At 47.2% G+C, this 18,439-nt stretch overlaps 9 protein-coding genes across 9 annotated transcripts; 4 read left to right on the forward strand and 5 right to left on the reverse strand.

Moving 5' to 3' along the window:
- Positions 1-216: 216 nt before the first annotated feature.
- On the forward strand, positions 217-2,579 carry FOIG_09832 (uncharacterized protein; the record flags this gene model as incomplete). The annotated part of the gene is made up of 4 exons (XM_031210120.1): positions 217-388; positions 562-857; positions 909-1,394; positions 1,446-2,579. Exons 1-4 carry the CDS (start codon positions 298-300, stop codon positions 2,577-2,579), a joined length of 2,007 nt encoding a protein of 668 aa, XP_031060371.1. The 5' UTR covers positions 217-297.
- On the reverse strand, positions 2,484-4,711 carry FOIG_09833 (uncharacterized protein). Its single transcript, XM_031210121.1, has 4 exons — positions 4,327-4,711; positions 3,542-4,281; positions 2,715-3,493; positions 2,484-2,621 (listed from the first exon to the last, which is right to left on the reverse strand). Exons 1-3 carry the CDS (start codon positions 4,697-4,699, stop codon positions 3,401-3,403), a joined length of 1,206 nt encoding a protein of 401 aa, XP_031060372.1. The 5' UTR covers positions 4,700-4,711; the 3' UTR covers positions 2,484-2,621; positions 2,715-3,400.
- Positions 4,712-6,712: 2,001 nt separating this feature from the next.
- FOIG_09834 (uncharacterized protein) lies at positions 6,713-7,306 on the reverse strand (the record flags this gene model as incomplete). Its single annotated transcript, XM_031210122.1, has 1 exon — positions 6,713-7,306. One exon carries the CDS (start codon positions 7,304-7,306, stop codon positions 6,713-6,715), a length of 594 nt encoding a protein of 197 aa, XP_031060373.1.
- Positions 7,307-10,100: 2,794 nt separating this feature from the next.
- On the forward strand, positions 10,101-12,149 carry FOIG_09835 (uncharacterized protein; the record flags this gene model as incomplete). The annotated part of the gene is made up of 1 exon (XM_031210123.1): positions 10,101-12,149. One exon carries the CDS (start codon positions 10,101-10,103, stop codon positions 12,147-12,149), a length of 2,049 nt encoding a protein of 682 aa, XP_031060374.1.
- A 748-nt stretch (positions 12,150-12,897) lies between these two features.
- FOIG_09836 (uncharacterized protein) lies at positions 12,898-13,416 on the reverse strand (the record flags this gene model as incomplete). Its single annotated transcript, XM_031210124.1, has 1 exon — positions 12,898-13,416. The coding sequence occupies one exon, from the start codon at positions 13,414-13,416 to the stop codon at positions 12,898-12,900; it is 519 nt and encodes a 172-aa protein (XP_031060375.1).
- A 284-nt stretch (positions 13,417-13,700) lies between these two features.
- On the reverse strand, positions 13,701-14,972 carry FOIG_09837 (uncharacterized protein). Its single transcript, XM_031210125.1, has 2 exons — positions 14,339-14,972; positions 13,701-14,290 (listed from the first exon to the last, which is right to left on the reverse strand). The coding sequence occupies exons 1-2, from the start codon at positions 14,646-14,648 to the stop codon at positions 13,905-13,907; spliced, it is 696 nt and encodes a 231-aa protein (XP_031060376.1). The 5' UTR covers positions 14,649-14,972; the 3' UTR covers positions 13,701-13,904.
- On the forward strand, positions 14,889-16,287 carry FOIG_09838 (uncharacterized protein). Its single transcript, XM_031210126.1, has one exon. The coding sequence runs from the start codon at positions 15,090-15,092 to the stop codon at positions 16,110-16,112; it is 1,023 nt and encodes a 340-aa protein (XP_031060377.1). The 5' UTR covers positions 14,889-15,089; the 3' UTR covers positions 16,113-16,287.
- Positions 16,288-16,532: 245 nt separating this feature from the next.
- On the forward strand, positions 16,533-17,351 carry FOIG_09839 (uncharacterized protein). Its single transcript, XM_031210127.1, has one exon. It carries the CDS (start codon positions 16,699-16,701, stop codon positions 16,975-16,977), a length of 279 nt encoding a protein of 92 aa, XP_031060378.1. The 5' UTR covers positions 16,533-16,698; the 3' UTR covers positions 16,978-17,351.
- An 83-nt stretch (positions 17,352-17,434) lies between these two features.
- Positions 17,435-18,412, reverse strand: FOIG_09840 (uncharacterized protein). Its single transcript, XM_031210128.1, has 2 exons — positions 17,930-18,412; positions 17,435-17,858 (listed from the first exon to the last, which is right to left on the reverse strand). The coding sequence occupies exons 1-2, from the start codon at positions 18,338-18,340 to the stop codon at positions 17,442-17,444; spliced, it is 828 nt and encodes a 275-aa protein (XP_031060379.1). The 5' UTR covers positions 18,341-18,412; the 3' UTR covers positions 17,435-17,441.
- Positions 18,413-18,439: the final 27 nt, after the last annotated feature.

The raw sequence follows: 18,439 nt of genomic DNA on the forward strand, positions 1-18,439 counted from the left end.
CTTCCATCTTCTTATAGTTTAGTTTTCCATGATAAAGCTTCAGCTCGACAGCGAAAATCCGAAGTTGGCTATATTTTTCACATGAAACCCATGAACGGACGGAGATACGATCAATTACGGGCTCATGTCACGTGATACGGACCAAACTCGTCCGTCTCACCATGAACTGTCTCGCTAGCCCATCATCGCTTACGCATCGTTTCACTCAATTCGACAGCCCTAATCAACTGGAACGAAGAAGATTTCGGCCGAACAAGACCCTACTCACGTGAATCTACCCGGTGTGCCAGGCATACCATGTCCGCCACGCCTGCAGCTCCAAGGGCAATGTCACAGTCCGTCACAGCTAGACGGAAGATGAGAAAGGGGACGCATAGCTGTAGTGAATGTGAGTCACCATACTAATTTGGATTCAATATGGAACTGGTGCTTGCAGGTAAATATTTCGAACGTCGTGTAGGTCGGCAGGATGTATCTAGCAAGTTACTTCTATGTGCTGCAAGACAATCGTCAATCAGTGAATCAGCATGTTATGCAGTTCCAGGCTAACCATTACCTTAGGTCGAAGGAGAAAAATAAAATGCAAATTTCAACCTGGAACTGCATCTCCTTGTATCCCATGTGCTGCCCGTGGGTCTCGTTGTCTCGATCAGCGAGATGTGGCTCCAGTGAACGAGAGCAATATTAATACCGAAAGTATAAGCTTGCGAGAAAGGGTCGCTGTTCTCGAAACGATGGCGAGACATCACGCTCTAACGCATGAGCCAGCCCTAAGCCATGAAGGGTTTGATCTTGAAGACGAGCCAGTCGAGGCAGATGAAAGGGCGCCCTTTGTGTCCATGCTTAACAAAGCCGAGGTATGTTGGAAGGTGATGCTCGATTATGATGGTTTGCTGATTGTTTTCAAGGGATCGATGGAAAGTCATCTTCAAATAACCCGGCCTGTTCAGGAAATTACATCTCACAAAAGTCCGTCAATCTACACGCAAAGCTCAAGTGACGCGTGCTTGAAACTTCGCTCGGTTCTACCAGAATATGATCTCTTAATTTCTACCTTGTCTAAGAATGGGGCCTGGTGGAGCAGTTTCCGTCACAAGACTGAGGTCATTTGCCAGGGATCTTACGAGGGCCTGGCCGCATTTGCTGCGCGTGCCTACACGAGCAGTGACCCTGCCGAACTTGGCATGCTTGTTGTTGCCTATGCACGGAGCACGGGGCATCATCATCACCTATACGGGGTTGTTGATAGACTTGCCATCCCCGATTCTGACCACTCTTACTCTGCAGAGGCAATGGAGCTTCTCCTGTTGTTGGCTAAAGCCTACAGTGATATTGGGCAACCCCGGCAGTCTTGGCTTATGTATCGGAAAGGTCTTGCTATTTCAGAAGTCATGGTAATTTTATCTCATATATAATTAGTCTTAATAATGCTAACCTCGTCACAGGGCTTGTATAGACGGGAAATGGTTTCTCCTCGTCTGAAGAGTATCTGGTGGGCTTTTTACCACGGAGATCGCTTTTCAAGTCTTCTTCTTGGCCTTCCATATGGATTCAACGACGCTCATCTTGGTCCAACCGTCGAACCTCACAATGTGCCTACATACCCAGAGCAGCGGTTCGTTCTGCGGTGTGCTTCCATTGCAGGAAAGATCATTGACCGGAATATGATGCCCGGGAAGCCATCTTCTGCAGGTTCAATGCTTCTTGACGAACAAATGGATACTATCGCTTCCTCTATGCACTTGAGCTGGTGGGACCTACCCGACTCACTTCCAAACTCCCATGCCGAAACGGACGAGCTGAGAAACCATCTACTATTGCATTTCTACTTCTTTCATGTCCGAATCAACCTACATCTGCCATTCATCGCCGGCTCAGAGTTGACATCTCCTCGAGGGTCTCACAGACTGGCATGTTTGGAAGCTTCTCGGCAACTGCTTAAACGTTTTACCCTTTTGCGTACTCAAATTCAGGGGTTTAGTATCTTTGACTGTAAAACAAGCGACTTTGTCGGATTCATGGCTTCTGTGTCTCTAATCCTATGTCTGTCGCAACCAAGGTCAAACGAGATCATCGTTCCGGTTCCAGACGAGGATCAAAACCTGATTGCACAAGTTAAATGCATATTTGAAAGAGAAGAGAAGGCGGGATGTAAGATTGCTTGTCAATGTCGAAGGATGCTTGACATATTATCGGGTATTCCCCTTCACAGTGACGAAAGCTCATCTAGCAAACTACCAAGTAAAATTGCAATCCCCCACTTTGGATATATCCGGCGGGATTTAGTACAACAGGCTGGATTTCAAGTCACAACAGGGGTCCCAGTGGCATGCCCGGATGAGCAAATTATGACAGCAGTTCCAAGCATCTCAAGCGATGGTCTGGGTGGGCTAGGAACTGAGTCTGGAAGTAACAGTTGGCCAGAAACATTGGATAGTGGAACGTGTTGGGAGTTTGGTGGACTTGAACATTTTCAAGTTGATGATCTGTCATCGTGGCTTGATACTGCGATGCTGGATGTGAATCTAGAATGGGACATGCCATCAGGTGGATTCTTTCCTAACAACCCGTTTCTGTAGGGATATAGGCTATGTTCCGTAGAGTGGATTCTAATAAAGTACCTATTACTAGAAATCAGTAGTCCGTCCTGCTTTCATTTTCGCTAGAGGTAGATATTTAAGCGAAAATAACACCAACAATCATAAAGGCCGCACCTTATTTAGGGGAATGATGACTAGCTCTTTATGGGGAGGGGTGAGATTAGATACACTTAAGTGAATGGAAGTTTCGGAATGCGCCTTCTCTTTGGGAGAAGGAGAAGTAAGACTCCCATTAAGCTACGCGCCAAGCTTGAGGGATTCACGGCCTGTTTTCTCTCGTCCTTTCACGCCTTGATCCCGCCTCTTATGCAATTCAACGAAGCACTGAGTATGACATGCATGATACGAGATGAGCATCACCTTGCTTCCTTCAATACCTGGCCTGTGAGACGTATCTCAGCAGAAGCCGCACTATACCGAAGATGAACGGGCCTTGGAAGGGTTGTATCTCAAGTTTGCTCAGCTATGGGCTGGTGATGAGGGAGCCTTGACGAGAATACAGTTAATTGCACGAGATGGCAGAGAAAGTCCACCCAGAGGATATTGTGTAGGTGAGAAGCCTGTTAGATTGCCGCTCCAGTAGCAGAAGAAGAATCGTGGGGCGGGGCTCAAGGTATTTGTCGATGTGATGGATCGGGGTGTTACGCGTGATGATTGCGTGGTAGTCGGTATTCAGCTGATTGGGTTTAGCAAAGATCAGATGCTGCATATAATACCGACTGTAGTCACCCTGTCCAATCTAGGAAGATGTCTGTTACTGCCAACCAGACCTATATATATATAGGAAGAGGATATTAGATTCAGCTCTTTCGTTTTCCAAGCCGCTCGATCTTCTGGTCCACCCAGATAGGATACTTGTTAAGACTCTCATACCATTGGATTACGCTACCAATCTGCAATCGTGTGTCAGTAACATGTCATCCAAGCACTGTCTTACTGACCAGAAATGCCCATGAACCTATAAATGTCGAAAGTGTAAGCGCATACTCAACACCCGGATGCGTGATGCCAAAGCCCAGCGCACCACAGAGAGTAAAGCCAATAGCGCCAATCAAGTTCCATAGTCCGATATGCCATCCCAGTACCCCCGGCGCTGGAATGTACCATCGAGGCTGAACTTCGACCATGAACAGGGTACTTGAGACGATGAAGCCCGTGCCGCCAATCACTTGAGGGAGCCAATAGACGCCGTTCTCAGCTGGTGTAGAGAGGTTGTTGAGTATAGGCGGCAAGGCTGTAAAGCCAGAGATCCAGAATACCGTGGCGCCGAATGTTTGTGAAGAACAGGCCAAGAAGCCAATGTCGAAGAAATAATGTGATCTGAGTTCATACCACGTCGGCCACCAGGACCACATCCGATCATTCCCCGCTGATTCCGTTGTGTTATTATCCAGTGTTTTAGAGCTTTGCTTTACAAAAGTCCCCTTATGCGCGTGTGCATGCTTGCAGTTATCCGCATGAGTGAGATGAAGCATCCCATCTATACTTTCCTCGACAGCCCAACCAAAACAATCCGCCCGATTCTCGTTGACGGCTTCAAGCATGAGTAGGATTGAGCCAAATTCGAAGACCGTAGCGCCGATGAAAGCTGTCAATCCGCCGGCCCAGTCAGAGAATTTCGTTGAGGGGTTGAGAACGGGGAGCCATGAGAAAAAGCCATTAATTACCCAGATAATCGACCCTTTCAATAATTAGCTGTTGCTTTGTGTGATGAGGTGGTGAGTACCTATTGTGAAGACGATGGCGACATCGTACGATACATCCCAGACTGGGTATCTGACAAACATCTTCAAGATACCGCGGAGAGTCTGGTGATACGAATTCGACGGCCTTGGAGCTTTTGTTGCATCATGCTTTCTTGGATCGACGCTGATGACCAGCGCATGCCGTCCTTTTCTGTTATCACGACTCCTCCAGACATAAGCAACCCCAGGACTCTCAGCGCTCGGTCGCGACTCCTTTCCAGCGTCAGACTCAGCATGGAGTGGCTTCCTGTCGGCGATTAGATATCGCTTCGTTGGATTGAGCGACTTGACAGGGCCAGTTGCGCGCTCAGCGTGGTAATGACGACCGTGGAAATGGTCGTGAGCTCTTGGCATTGTTATGGTGGAAATGGGCTGCTGATCCTGGATAAACAAGAAAAGGGCGCTGTGCTGTATTTAAAGTTGGCAATTGATTGGATGACGTGGCTGTGTTTTAAATTGGATTAGCGCTGAGGTAGCCTCAAATGGTACACCGTGACGCTCTAATGATGCGCGCTGATTGCTAAGGACTAGTGAGGCATTGATGATGCTATGTCAGCATTCTAAATCTTGGGTAATATACAGTGGGATGCAAAAAGTATTCGCAGGTGTGTAGAGAGATTTGTTGCTCGGAAGCTAGTTAGGTGTAGCTTGTCAGGTTCTCAGTACCCTATATTACACCGAGATCAGCGGGATAATCTAGTCTCGAGTACATAAGCTAAGTTAAGCTACTAACTAGCGCAGCTGACACAACTTACACACCTGCAAATACTTTTTGCATCCCACTGTAGATAATGTCAGGAAGAAGATGACATTAACAAGTAAGTTGTCGGCACTGACACGCCCAGTGTCGGTTCGCGGAAAGAATTACATGCTAGCGCTCGCGGCGCTTGTCTCTCACAACCAACATTTTTCTAATATCTGTGAAGAGTGTACGAAACTGTATCATTTACTTAAACTTGATGAAATAATAACCTCCTAGCGTTACCAGAAGAAAAAGCCTCAACCTCGTCAGCATCAAGAATCCCTTCCCTCCGAATCGTTTCCAAGTACTCTATGCCAAGCTTGTTATCACTGAAGGGATAGTCAACACTAAACATGACTCGTTCAAGGGGCATGTTTCCCAAAAGACATCGCAAAGATTGCACGTCAAACATTCCTGAAGTCGTGATACAGATGTTACTATGCATCACCTCGACATACCCACGTTTCATGCCGAAGAATGAGGTGGCCTTGTTTATACGGTAAAATATGTATGGTATGAGCTCTCCAGAATGACCAATGATGATTTTGAGTTTAGGATGACGGTCGAATGTATTGCTCGCCATTAGCCGCAAGATGGTGTTCGCAATGCTGGCATGCCATCCAAATGCAAAGGCGCCAAGTGCAGTCGCCGAGGTTTTGTCTGACTGCCACATTTGAAGATATTGACGTCGGTTCATGAAGCGGTCTAAATAGTTTTCCCAAAGGTGCCGTTTAGGCCGTGCTGAGTTTTGCCCTAATGCTCAACGTTTCTGCAACAGCCTCGTCACTGCAAAAGAAGAAAAGGAAGGAGAATGGAAGAAAGAAAGAGCGGGCAGTCAAAGAGAACGCCCAGGGTTCTTCCTGGATCACGTGACATCTAGCATTTGGCATATACCCAGTCCAGATTCTTCGATGGTATTGTAGTCTTCACATTCTTCAGATCCAGATATATCCAATTGTCTGTCTCATAACTTAGGGCTGCTGTGCGGGATCTGTTGACGAACTGTTCTTGCTTTTCGTGGCCTATGTTTATGGCCGCTTGTCCCCATTCTGTCGGGTCTTCCAATCGTATTGCGAAGGCCTCAGCCAGACAATTTTCATTATATATATAATCAGCTTTCGTTAAGCTAAAGCCACTAATAATCATAGTCATACCTCTATCCCAGAAGATCCTAGTCCTCAAACACATCATTCTTGACCTGATTGACTATCTGAAACTCCGGAAGCTATTTGGACATCAAGGTTAGCTTTTGTCAATACAATCGACTTTTAACCATAATACGCAATATAATGCTTAACTTCATCAAAACCACCAAATAGACAATACCACTATATATTCATCTATAAGCTCTACTGGCTCTCTATTTGCATTCTATACCGGTATTGTCCGTTTTTTCCTTGCGGAGCCTATATATCGCCTAAACCCCGTTTCTAAAATGCACTTACTACCCTTATTCGTAAACTGAGGGTGGTTATCAAGGAGTGACAGTATGATGACAAAGTATAAAGGAATGAAAGTTAAACAGTCAGAAAACAACTGAAATCAAAAGCGGTACATCGTACCAATCTAAGTCCCCTCTTTAAGCCAATCGGAAGACCGGTACAATCCCATGGACAACAAGCCCATTAACAGAATTGTCTGCCGTTCTGGTCCTGGACCATGAAGCCAGACACGCCGAACTTGTCGGGGATCGTTCCAGCCGCGTCCAGGAAAGTCAATGGCGCAGGGGCTCCAGCTTGCGGGTTATTCGTAGCCTGCAACAGGTTGAAGCCCTTGCTGTTCGCCAAGTCGTACTTAAGCGTCACGTCAGTCGGCAGGTTCGGACTGCTATACAGAGTGCACGACCGCTTGCCACCATCCTCCGGCATAAAGGTATGCTTCCACACCCAGTTCGTGCACTTATTGGGTTCCTCTAAACACTTGGCGGCGCAGTCGCAAGCGGTCTTGAAGCCGTCCTTGAAGAAGAAGTGTTGTTCTGTGACGACGCCTGTCATGTCGATACCCTGATAGTACCGGATGCAGCCGCCCTCACGATTAGGAGCCTGAAGGTTGGGGAAGCGGTCCTTGGTGATCTTTCCCTTGCAGATCGCCCAGTCTGAGTAGCGGTGAAAGCTTGGGAAGATGTTGGTGTCTGGGTTGTCGTAAGGAGTGGAGTTGAGGGGAACGGCCGAGACAGCGGAGGCGAGGAGGGCAGAAAGGGCAGCGGTGGTGAAATGCATTTTATAGAGATGCTTAAGTTGACAAGTGAAGATAGATGTGGTTAAGTTGTTTGATTGTTAAGTAAGTGATTGATAGTAGTGATGCTGGTGAGAATTGGGACTTTTGCTAGGACCTTGATGATCATTATATACACTTCTGAATTCACGAATAAATGTGACTAGAGTATTTTTATCTCAAGAACGTCACTTACACCTCTAGCAACAATATGACAACTAGACCCGGAGGCTCCAAGATCCGACTATATGGGACCTGTGCGGCTATGTGCTAGCCTATCAGAGAGAGAGGATGACATTGACAAGATGCCTCAGACATACTAGTTAGCCCAGATTCTTGATAGAGGGGACATATATTTCAATCAAGCTATGCTCTTCATGGAATAGCCTGGTGAGGCTCAACCCTTCTGCGGCTTTACCCTGCTTTTAATAGCCCGGTGGCTTGGCGGTACACCCTTTCAATACTCGATAGGGCTGTATAGCATCGATGTGGCTCAGTATTGAAAACCCTAAAAATAGGGACCAACGTTCTAGATCTCAAGCCGCGGCGCCTTCTTATAACGGGATTCAGATACGTCCACGTCACCCCCGAATAATTGCATCACTATGATTAGCCTATGTCAAGCTCCAACACAGCACTAGGTATCATGGCGAACCATTGTTGTATCTTAGCATTGGCACCCAAATCCTGCTTAAACAGGCGGTTCAGCAGCTCTACGAGATGTCAGAACACAGTCGCCTCTACCTTCTCGTTGCCGCACTGTCGGCTAATATGCAGCGGCCGATCGCTGTCCTCCTGACTTTCCACCTGCTGCCAGTTCTCGGTCGGCTAGTCTTTCGAATGTCTGAATTATCACTTGCAGCATGGGTTAGTCTACCTGAATAAGGGCTTTTACAGGGTGCAAGTCTTTCTTCGCCTTAAATTACCCCAAGTGCTTAGTCTAACCCATACTCTCCGCTTATGCGTTCAACTCTTCCCTTTTGTTAGTAACTTTGATACCCCCCTCTTCTGCCGTGCTGAATCTCTCAACTTGTTCTCGGTGAATCCTTTATGATGGTACAATGAATCGAATCGACTTAACCGTCAGCGGCTGGAGCTGAAATATATTCAATTTGTGCTAGCCTCCACTGGAAAGAGAGCTGGGATGACTCACAGACGTGATTATCTTAGTAGAGCATATTGGGTGGTCTTATACTGGCTGTGTGACGCGGTATGTGCAATTAAACTGATACCTTATGAATTAGACTTACTCTTACGAACCGAGGTGAGGATTTTTATTTAGCTATTACCGGTAACTAGGAGGCTTACGTACTTATACATCAACCATCGTTTCATCAGTGCCGTCGTTAAAGGCAAGCCCGGAACATGGAGTATTCGAGGCGGAGATGCTACATCAGGTGGACTGTCAACTTTCTACAATGGCGCGTATCCTGACGGCGGATACAACCCCATGAAGAAAGATGGGCTGAGTCATCTGTGTGTCTCCTCTTCATATACTATCCTTTCGATTCTCCCACAGAACGGCGTTTTCCATTTCCACTTACTGGGGCAATGAAGTAATCGGGTGACTGCTATCATATGCCTCGCATAAACCCCCGGTTGTATCTAACTAGCCACAGCCACTGCTATTGCTTAGTCCTTCATAGCATGTAGATTGTTCCCATCAGCTTGATAGGCGAGAAACGCAATGACGGTGCATTGTCTGGATCGTTCAGTCGGGCTAATGGTTTGAGAGGAAGAGAGTTGATGTAATCTATCCTAGGCCAAGTTCAATGCTGAGAACCATGCTCTTCGTTGAGCTGTATTTTGGGAAGTGACATCCAATACAGCATATCTTGCTGTTAGGGAATACCAAATAACCAAATCACAAGTCGTTATGTATTGCACTAACGCCCCTAGATATTTTTAGAACGGGGTCAGATGTGTAGTGCGGTGGCGTGTTGGAAAAGTAAATGACCTGCACAAAATACTGCACACTTGTGATAACAAGTATGCATCGAAACCTATCTGCTTGTTAAAAGCCACTAGTTTAAGTCTTTATCTATACTAGATATTTTAAGGATAATTCTGACTGTGATTGCGGTTATATTAGATGCGACCGTAGCTGCGCTTATGGCTGTGGCTGTGGTGGTTGTTGCGCGATGACGGCTAAGCGTCGAATCTACCACCGGTGTATGTGGCACCAACCTGCCATATCTTGACACTAACTAAAGTGAGCTTCCCAACAGGAGCTGCAGCAGTGACTGTGCCCCCAATCGAATTCAGAGGCGCAGTTGATATGCGATAGAAGAACCAACCCGTAGGACAGAGCATGTTATCCCCTGCAAGGCTGATAGAGTCTATCTGTCGGACAAATCTTGGGAGAACAGTGCTTGATGTCCTTGAGCTAGGATCGATCTTAGTCACAGAATCGGCCACTGTAGGGTGGTATATAACTCAATTCTTGGTCACAATCGGACCCAATCTGACATCAGCTGCAATAATGCCCTGTGGTCTAGAACCTGAGCAAAAATAATTTTAGTATTCATGTCGGGTGAGGTTGAACTGATTCAGTCGATCAGCATCTTGACAGTGCCACTAGCATCGTAAACTTGACAGGATGAGGCTATCGGGCTTGGTTGAAACCAATCTTTAACTTAGCGACTCTGATAGTCTTGGTCAATTTGCCTGATAAACGAGAGTATTAAAGTCGCTTGCCATCTCGAAGTGTTGCCCTCTCGTTACTCCCTCTGCATAAACATCCAAAGTCGATTACACAGCCAAATCGGATTTTCATCGTCGCCAGCACTCTCTTTCGCTATGTTACCACTTCTCTCTTTTCTGTTTCTGGGTATACCGCTCGTGGTAGCTTCATCTTCCCCTGAGCCCTGTGCTCTTATCACAAAACAAATTCGCGAACATCAAAAGTACAACAACTCCGAATCCGTGCAATTTCCTGGCCAACTCGCCGAGGATTGTCTCCAGTCCATGCCTTTCTACCCTGATCTTGCCGATCCCTTTCTCGAAGAACTTGGTAAATACGTCCAGTGGCAGTCCACCCTCGAGACTCTCAAAAGCCCTCCTGATGCCTACATGTCCTCGCCTACTGACATACTGGACGGCCTTGAGATGATCCGCAACACCAAATACTCAAGCCAGTGGCAGTTTGATCAGGCAATCAAGGCCCTTATCAACAGTGCCAATGATGGCCACTTCTACGTGGAACTATGCTCCTTTACTCCCTTCACTTTTATGCGCAACACGGCTTTGGTGTCTGTCTCGACGGACGGCATTGAGGCACCTGAACTATACACGATTACGGACGCCGAGCTTCTCAACAGAGCGGAAGCTGAAGTCTCTCCCGTCGTGTCAATCGATGGCCGAGATGCTAGCTCGTACCTGAAGGAGATCGAAGATCAAGTGCTGAGTCAAGATCCTGATGCGCGATACAATACGCTTTTCTTTTCCTTCTCTGGCAATCCCGGTGGTGTTCTTGATGGACGTAATGTGTATCCTGGCTCAAATATCACTACGCTCGAGTTCCGCAATGGGTCTACCCTTGAGGTGAAGAACATGGCCGAACTTAACGACCCTGGCTTCGAGGCTAGGAACGGCAAGGACGTCTTTAATATGTACTGTCGACCAACACCATCAAATTCACCAGACAACTCGAGCACCTCGGAACCGGATGTTAAGCCTCCTCTGAAATCAGGCCCTGTCGGTTACCCCGAACCACTGATCCGCGACCCCTACAACCAAATAAACGGTTATTATCTGGACGATGATACTGTAGTCATGATGATCCCTTCTTTTGATGGAGATGGACTGCCCCCGAATCAATCGCTTACATTTGGCCATTACGCAACTAACATTGTATCAAAGGCCCTGGCAGATGGCCGTACGAAGCTAATCATCGACGTCTCCGGCAACCCGGGTGGGGATGTTGACAGAGCCTTTAACCTTTTCAAGCTGTTTTTCCCTTCCGAATTCCCCTATTCGGCCAACAGATTCCGACGTCACGAGGTCTCTGAGGGTCTCGTTAAGATCTTTTCAGCCGCCAACAGATCGGCAGCCTTGGAGAACGTCCCTAACAACGTCAACTTTATGTCATATTCCGTAGCGGTGACCCCAGACCAGGAGGCCGGCTTCGAGTCATACGAGGATTTACTTGGCGATACCACGGAGTTGGGCACCCCGGTCAGCTCACTCTTCGCCAGCTTCAATTTCACCGAGGCATCTGGCAACAGCGACACTCCTATTCGTGGGTACGCTGGCCGACCCCTCAACAGGACGCAGCCATTCAAGGCGGGGAACATTCTCATCATTGGCGACGGATTGTGCGCTTCGACCTGCTCTATTTTTGTCAACTTGATGACAAATATCGGCGGTGTTCGGGCATTGCCCTTTGGAGGCCATCCTAATGGACAGCCTATGCAGATCATGGGAGGTGTTCGTGGTTCACAGACCTTGACATTCGACGATATTGCAACGGTGGTGAGCGCCGCTAAAGCGGTATATCGGGAGACGCCTGAGACGCTGGAATTTATAACAAAGGAAGAAAACGAGCGACTCATGAAGGTGGCTCCTCGGCCGTTAGAGGAGTTTCCGATTAAACTCGGAGCAGGACAAGTCAACTTCCTGAATGCCTACCAGGACGGGGACGATGATCTCCCTCTTCAGTTCCAGTACCAGGCCGGTGACTGTCGTCTTTACTATACCGCTGAGAACATCTATCATCCGGAAACCAGATGGAAGTCGGCCAAAGAGGCCATCTGGGGTAATAGGTCTTGTGTCAAGGGCTCGACCGGCGGCACAGGCTCCCTTGAGGGCAGGAAGAAGGGCAAGAAGAACGAGTCGGAGGGTGGTTAGGAGGGCATGGAAGAGCAGAAGAAGGCCCCCTAGAGCGGAGCAGATATAGAACTAGAAATAAGCCGTCTAGATCTAGAAAGTTCAACGAGTATAGGAGGGGCTTAAGGCCATGCCAACCAGACCTAGCAATGCCATGCCTTTTGCCTGGATGCTCTGATATATGTTCAAGACTCGGAGCAAAACTGCATTTAGTATATATAATAGCTACTACAGGCAAATTATAATAAAGGCTAAGACTCTCGAGCTTCTATAGCTTTGCTAGGGGTAAAGTAGGATAGCAATGTTATTTATGGACAGAGGAGCGGGCCATTATGACTAAGTATATATATATATAATAGACGGGGTCGAATAGCAGACATAAAGTAGATACTATATAAAGATAATAAATACATAAGTTTCATTAGATAATGGTAATAAATATCGTTATTTAAGTCTGTAGTTAAGTTGTTGAACTTAACAAGGGTCAGCCGACGGAAACGCGACGCGTTTTATGTTTTAGGTTTTCTGATTTCATTAGTGCAGTACGAGAAACGCAGTGCGTTTCCATTTGTGAAAATATGGGGCGAAAGTACTAGACAGTGATTGGTCAAAAACAGGAAACGCCATGCGTTTCTGCTGATAATTCTTGAGTGGGGTTGTTTGACATAGAACAAATGAATTCTACGTAGAATTGATTTTGGCATGGTGCACTTAAACTTCAGCTTGGTCGGGAAGGAAATGAAAGTCAACGTTGTCTGATGATGGAGAATTAATAGGGGTTCCAATTACCGCCCGAGTATAAAGCCGCTTTCGCCTTTTGACGGGGCCACGCAGGATGTATGTAGATTGGTACGTCGAGCTCCACAGCTTTTGGCCAGAAGATTCCATACCCAATGCCATCGAAATAATTGCCGCTGGAATGGTTGTCTATCAGCGCTCCGACAAACCCATGCTCTTTGATACATCTTTCAAGCTCATGCGTTGTTGCGACGGGATCACTCATTTGCAGAGCGGCAAAGCCAGCGAAGCGAGGCTTATTCGCTCGTATTGCCGCCGCAAGCTCATCGTTACAAGCTGTTATAGTCTCGGCTGTGAGAAAATTCGTGGGAGTGTGAGAAAGGACTTGAATCGCTACGTTGTTCTCATCCATGCTCTTTATTCGTTCATCATCGAGGTCGACGAGCTTGTTGATGATACTGGTAGGAAACCCATGGATTGGGTCGTCTGTAGCTACCTCTGACGAGTGTGCTGCCTGAGAGAGAAAGTGCTCCTCAAGTGTAATACTCATTGTAGTGATGTATTGCTTGCTAACGTCTTGAAGGTCAAGGAACTTAAAGGTGGAATGGAATCGCGCAAAGGATGTAAGCATACAACTTCTAAAACTGTTACCGGGACGAAAAGAAAAATACCTGGTGTCATATGCCTAATATAATTGTACGCTCTTCGGAGATCTTGGATTAAACGTCATCGCCATACAATATATAGACTGGCTGCTGCAGTGCATCTCGGTGCCGATTCGGCAAACCAAGACTGCAATAATATATCACTCCTATATGAGACCGACTTACATGTATTCAATGCAGTGTCTTCGAGTTGAGATACACAGCATAGTGAGGCACCCTGGGCTCCCGCCAGCCTCGTTTTGGGAGATCACAGTTTTGGCTTGAGACCATTCTGATACTCTACTCTGCTCTCAACAATAGATATCTCATATACATGAGAAATAGGGAGAACCCTCGATATCCGTTCCATTGTGCTTCTGCTCTCAGAATCTGATCAATCTCTAACCATTACCATACCACCTTTCCAATCATGCAATCCTTCAACCTCCATCTTCGTCACCTCAGCAAACCCATATCTTGCATAAAGCGTCTCCAGACCAGCTAGACTAACAAGCCAAGCCACCGAGTCTTCATCATCTACCTTCTCAAGTCCATCTTCAAGCAGCATCTTGCCAAGACCCTCTCCTTGCAGAACAGGGTCGACACCCAGCAGAGAAAGGTAGTGCGCTTTTTGCCTTTGTGGGGTGTCCAGCACATGCGGCTCAACAGCAGAAAATGCTTGCTCAAAGATTTTCATGTTGTTCTTGTTGAGACCTTGGACTGGGAAGAGATATTCTTGAAGGTCGATAAAAGCGTTGACGACTGAACCGATCCAGAACGCTGATAAAATTAGCAGGGATTCGAAAGAGACCAACTACACAAACTTACAGGGAGAGAGGAGCTTTTGAATAAGTGTTAGAGGCTGAGTTGGTCGCTTCCACCACGATAGGCCGACGGGATGATCATGCTTATCAGCCACGACAGTCAGTGAATACCCAGGCGTCCAATACCGGCGCTGAAATCTCCAACAAGACCAGGTATAGAAAGACAAAGGGTCTTGCCGCCGGGTAGGGAAGAAGAAGTCGATTAATGGTTCGTTGCCAAATGATGCAGCATAAATCCGTGTTGTGGCTGGAACATCAAAGAAGGTTCCGGGCCGGATGCGGTATTTCGGCGCGGGATCTGAAGATTCGGACATGATGACACGATGCTGCCAGTTTTTGTTCCTTTGAAGTTTTGGTGATAGAGAACTGAGGTTCAGACAAAGAATAAAGAGATAGCCTGCTCGACATTGGGCAGCATGGAGTTGATACCTAGCTGTCCGGTTCCGAGGCCAGGATGACTCAAATTTTCTCCACGGGATCAACAGTCGGAACTGATCCGACTAGCTTGATAAATGCTCCACTTCATTTGCCAGATCATGAAGATTTCGGTCGAAGCGGTCAAAAAGACCTGTGACAAGCCTATACTATACATGACGCATTTTCTTGTGATCAAGGGTAATCCAGTTGCTTATTTACTCTATCGAGGCAGGTGGTATCAAAGGATCTCAGAAGGATCATGGTAAGCTCAGTGTTCTAGACCGCCGTGGTCGCTTATCAAAGCTCCACTTGGGCTTGACGGGCCTCATAAAACCCGCATGACCAAGCACCTTGGTCTCTCACCACGTATCATCAGAAAAGCGTTGATAATGTCACAAGAATTTGTTCTCCCGCGCCCAGGGGCGCGTTACAAGCCTCAGCCGCCAGTTCCGGGGCCGACAGAGGCCGCTTTCGTTGAAACATTCGGAGCGCTACTGCCAGCTGTTCAATTCCTTCAGACTCCCCGCGGCAAGGCTGCTTATTACGAGATCACACCTTCATCATCCAAGGGTGATACCACCAAAATTGATAAAGTGCTGTTCATCCATGGTGTTCAGACCCCAGCGCTAGGCATGCTGCCCCTTGCCCGCGATCTTGAGAAGTCGTTCCCGGCTGCGCATATGGTTCTGATCGATCTCTGGGGCCACGGACTGAGCGATACACCTGTTGTTCCGCACGAACCATCTCTATTCCACCAGCTGATTGACGATCTACTGGATCATCTGAGCTGGCCGTCTGCTCATCTCGTGGGCTTTTCCTTTGGCGGAGCCACTACTGTCAGCTACGTTGCCTCCAGGCCCTCACGTGTCAAGAGCTTCACTCTCGTCGCGCCCGCAGGCCTCTTACAACTATCCATGTTCACGCCCGATGAGCAAGCCTGTCTGCAAGGAGACGACGAACATGCTGCAAAGAAGTGCGTGTTGAACATTCTCGAAGGCGGTGACCTCGTTGTGCCAGCAGATTGGAAACAAAGGGTCGCCAAGGGTGAGGTCGTCGCGGAGGCAGTGCGCGAATGGCAGATGCGCGAGCACCCGGGACATACAGCTTCTGTCGTCGCGATTTTCAGAGACGGCGGTGTAATGGGCTCGCATGCTCACTTTGATGAGGCGGCGAAGACGGGAATTCCATCACTCGCTGTGCTTGGCGAGCTGGATAGCTTGTGCAGCAAGGATCAGCTGAATGAGCATGGATTTGAGAATGTTTTTGTTGTTCCAAAGGCTGTGCATAGTGTTGTGAGGGATCAGGCTGAGGATGTTGCTAACCTCATTGGGGATTTCTGGAAGAAACTAGAGAAACAATAAAAGGAAACAGAGGCAATAGTGTCACAGAACAACATCGGAGCAACTCTCTGCATCCCCAAGCCTCCGGGCACTTGCCTCCCCTATTGAAGCCACTCTATAGTTAGACTTTGTTTGACTATATGATGTTCAACCAACCCCATGATCTACCGCTGTGAAGTCTGGGATCTAGATCCCAAAACTCACACCACTTTGAAGCCCCTTCGTCAATATTGCCATTTATAGTTCACCTACTTTACCAGCCGCATGGTAATGCCATGCTGATAGGCTAGCATAAGTTAGTACGCATGACAACATTCCAGTTGAAGGGTCGTAATGGTTCTCGAAGATTCAGCGCTTTAACATCCGATTGGACAACAAAGTATTTCGACTTCACATGTCTCGTATCAATGGTTGCTGAAACTAGTTATAATCTCCAAGTTTCTCGTCCCCGATGCTGCTGTCAAATATCCCGAACTATTTATCTCTATTGTCATTCAATCCGGGCCAAACCAAACCCCGCAATGCCTGTCACTGAGATCAAAAGCCAAGATGACTATGAAAAACTCCTTAAGAAGTACAAAGTCGTCATCATCAATGCATATGCTTCATGGGCTGGTCCCTGCAAGGCCATGAGCCCTATCTACGAGAGGCTCTCCAACCAATCCCTTACAACCCGGAATACTTCGCCATCACCAAACTCGGCATCGACAAAGTATCCGATCTTGCTGAAAAGCTTGATGTTCCAGGTATCCCGTTTTATTTGGCTTACGAGGATGGAAAGAGGAAGGATAATATCTTAATGCCTGGCCTGAGTACACTCCAGAAGTTTCTTATTTCGTGGTCTGATAAGGCTCATGAGTTGGGAAAGGAGCCAGAAAAGAGGTGATTTCACAATTTGCAGGATATCCTTTCAGAAAGAACGAAGTTGAGGCCTCTTGGAGACTTTAAGTTACTCAACTACATTGGTAGGAAGAAACAATTCTTATGGTGGTCGTTGTTTTAGATTCCGTCAAGCTTGGAGTTATTTATTTTGTGTTGGAAATTGATAGAGAACGAGTATAAACCCAAGGTATCTCGCTTCAGATTAAATATTAGTATTGCGTTTTTCTTTTCTCATCCCGCGTTTGTTGTTTGTTTGCGGCTATGTCTTCGGTTATCTAAGTTGAGGTTACCGACACCTTATCTTATCGTTTCGCAACTGTCGGCCCAGCATTGGAAATTGTCGTACCGAAACCAATTACCACCAAAAAGAAAGCCGACGTCAAAAATGCACAGAAAAGGACGTTATCTGTCATGTCGCGAACTTGACAGCCGTCTTACGAACGCTTCATTTACAGCTTCGCAATATCCTCAAAACTTCAAATTCCCGTGATTAATCTGAGACTCTAATTCTAACCCCCAACCTGCAAGACAGGGATGGAAACTTGAGCTCTCCACCAGCTGAAGAACCGCATCAACAGTCTCCTCAGCCGCAGTAGCAAAAAAAGCATGGCTCGCCTTCTCAACTGTCACTTTCCTGTCGATCCCCCCTACAGCCGCATACATCTCCTGTCCCGCCGGGGGCACAACACGATCAGCCCCGCAGATAACATAACCTGCCTTTCCCTTATAATTCTCATCTGTAAGCGGAGAATAAGAAATCGGCGTGTTCATACTATTCAACGCTTGGTCTTTTAGCAAAGAGATATAATACTTTGCTTCTGTGTCGGAGATGTCGTGATACATTGTTTCTTTTGCCCCTGTGAATTTGACCCAGCCCGTTGTCTCCTGTGATGATTAGAGTTTGTTAGTCTGTGGGGTTGCCCTGCGGCACAGGGCGGGGATGTTGAATCACGTACGTTGTATTCAACCCACGGAGGAAGATTCTTTGCGTCTGTGCCCATCATGTCCAAGGTTGTTTTCCCTTCAACGGGTGTGACAGCCGAGACGTAGATCAGGGCGATTACACCACCTTTTTTACCCGCTTGTTCCCGCTCTTTCTTGCTTAAGCCTCGAACAGCCTGTGAACCATACATTCCGCCGTAAGAATGCATCAACACCACGATATCCTTGCCATCCTCAACAAGCGGGAGTAGGACTTTCGTCCGTAGTGATTCAGCATCGTCTTGACAAGTGGCGTTTGCATCATGTAATCCTGGTGCATTTTGGCTGACGAATTGGTATCCCTTTTGCGTGAAGATTTTCTTTATGGGCTCGAATGACTCGACGGTATGCCATGCACCCGGTACAGCCAAGATAGTTGGAGACATGATAAAAAGCAAAAAGGGTGAGTGACAACGCAACCGCACAGATGATGTGTTGGTGGCGCAACGCAGATTTATAGTCACTCGTTCAAGAATCAGTAGATC

This window comes from Fusarium odoratissimum (genome assembly GCF_000260195.1).
Source record: "Fusarium odoratissimum NRRL 54006 unplaced genomic scaffold supercont1.16, whole genome shotgun sequence".
Taxonomy (NCBI): domain Eukaryota; kingdom Fungi; phylum Ascomycota; class Sordariomycetes; order Hypocreales; family Nectriaceae; genus Fusarium; species Fusarium odoratissimum.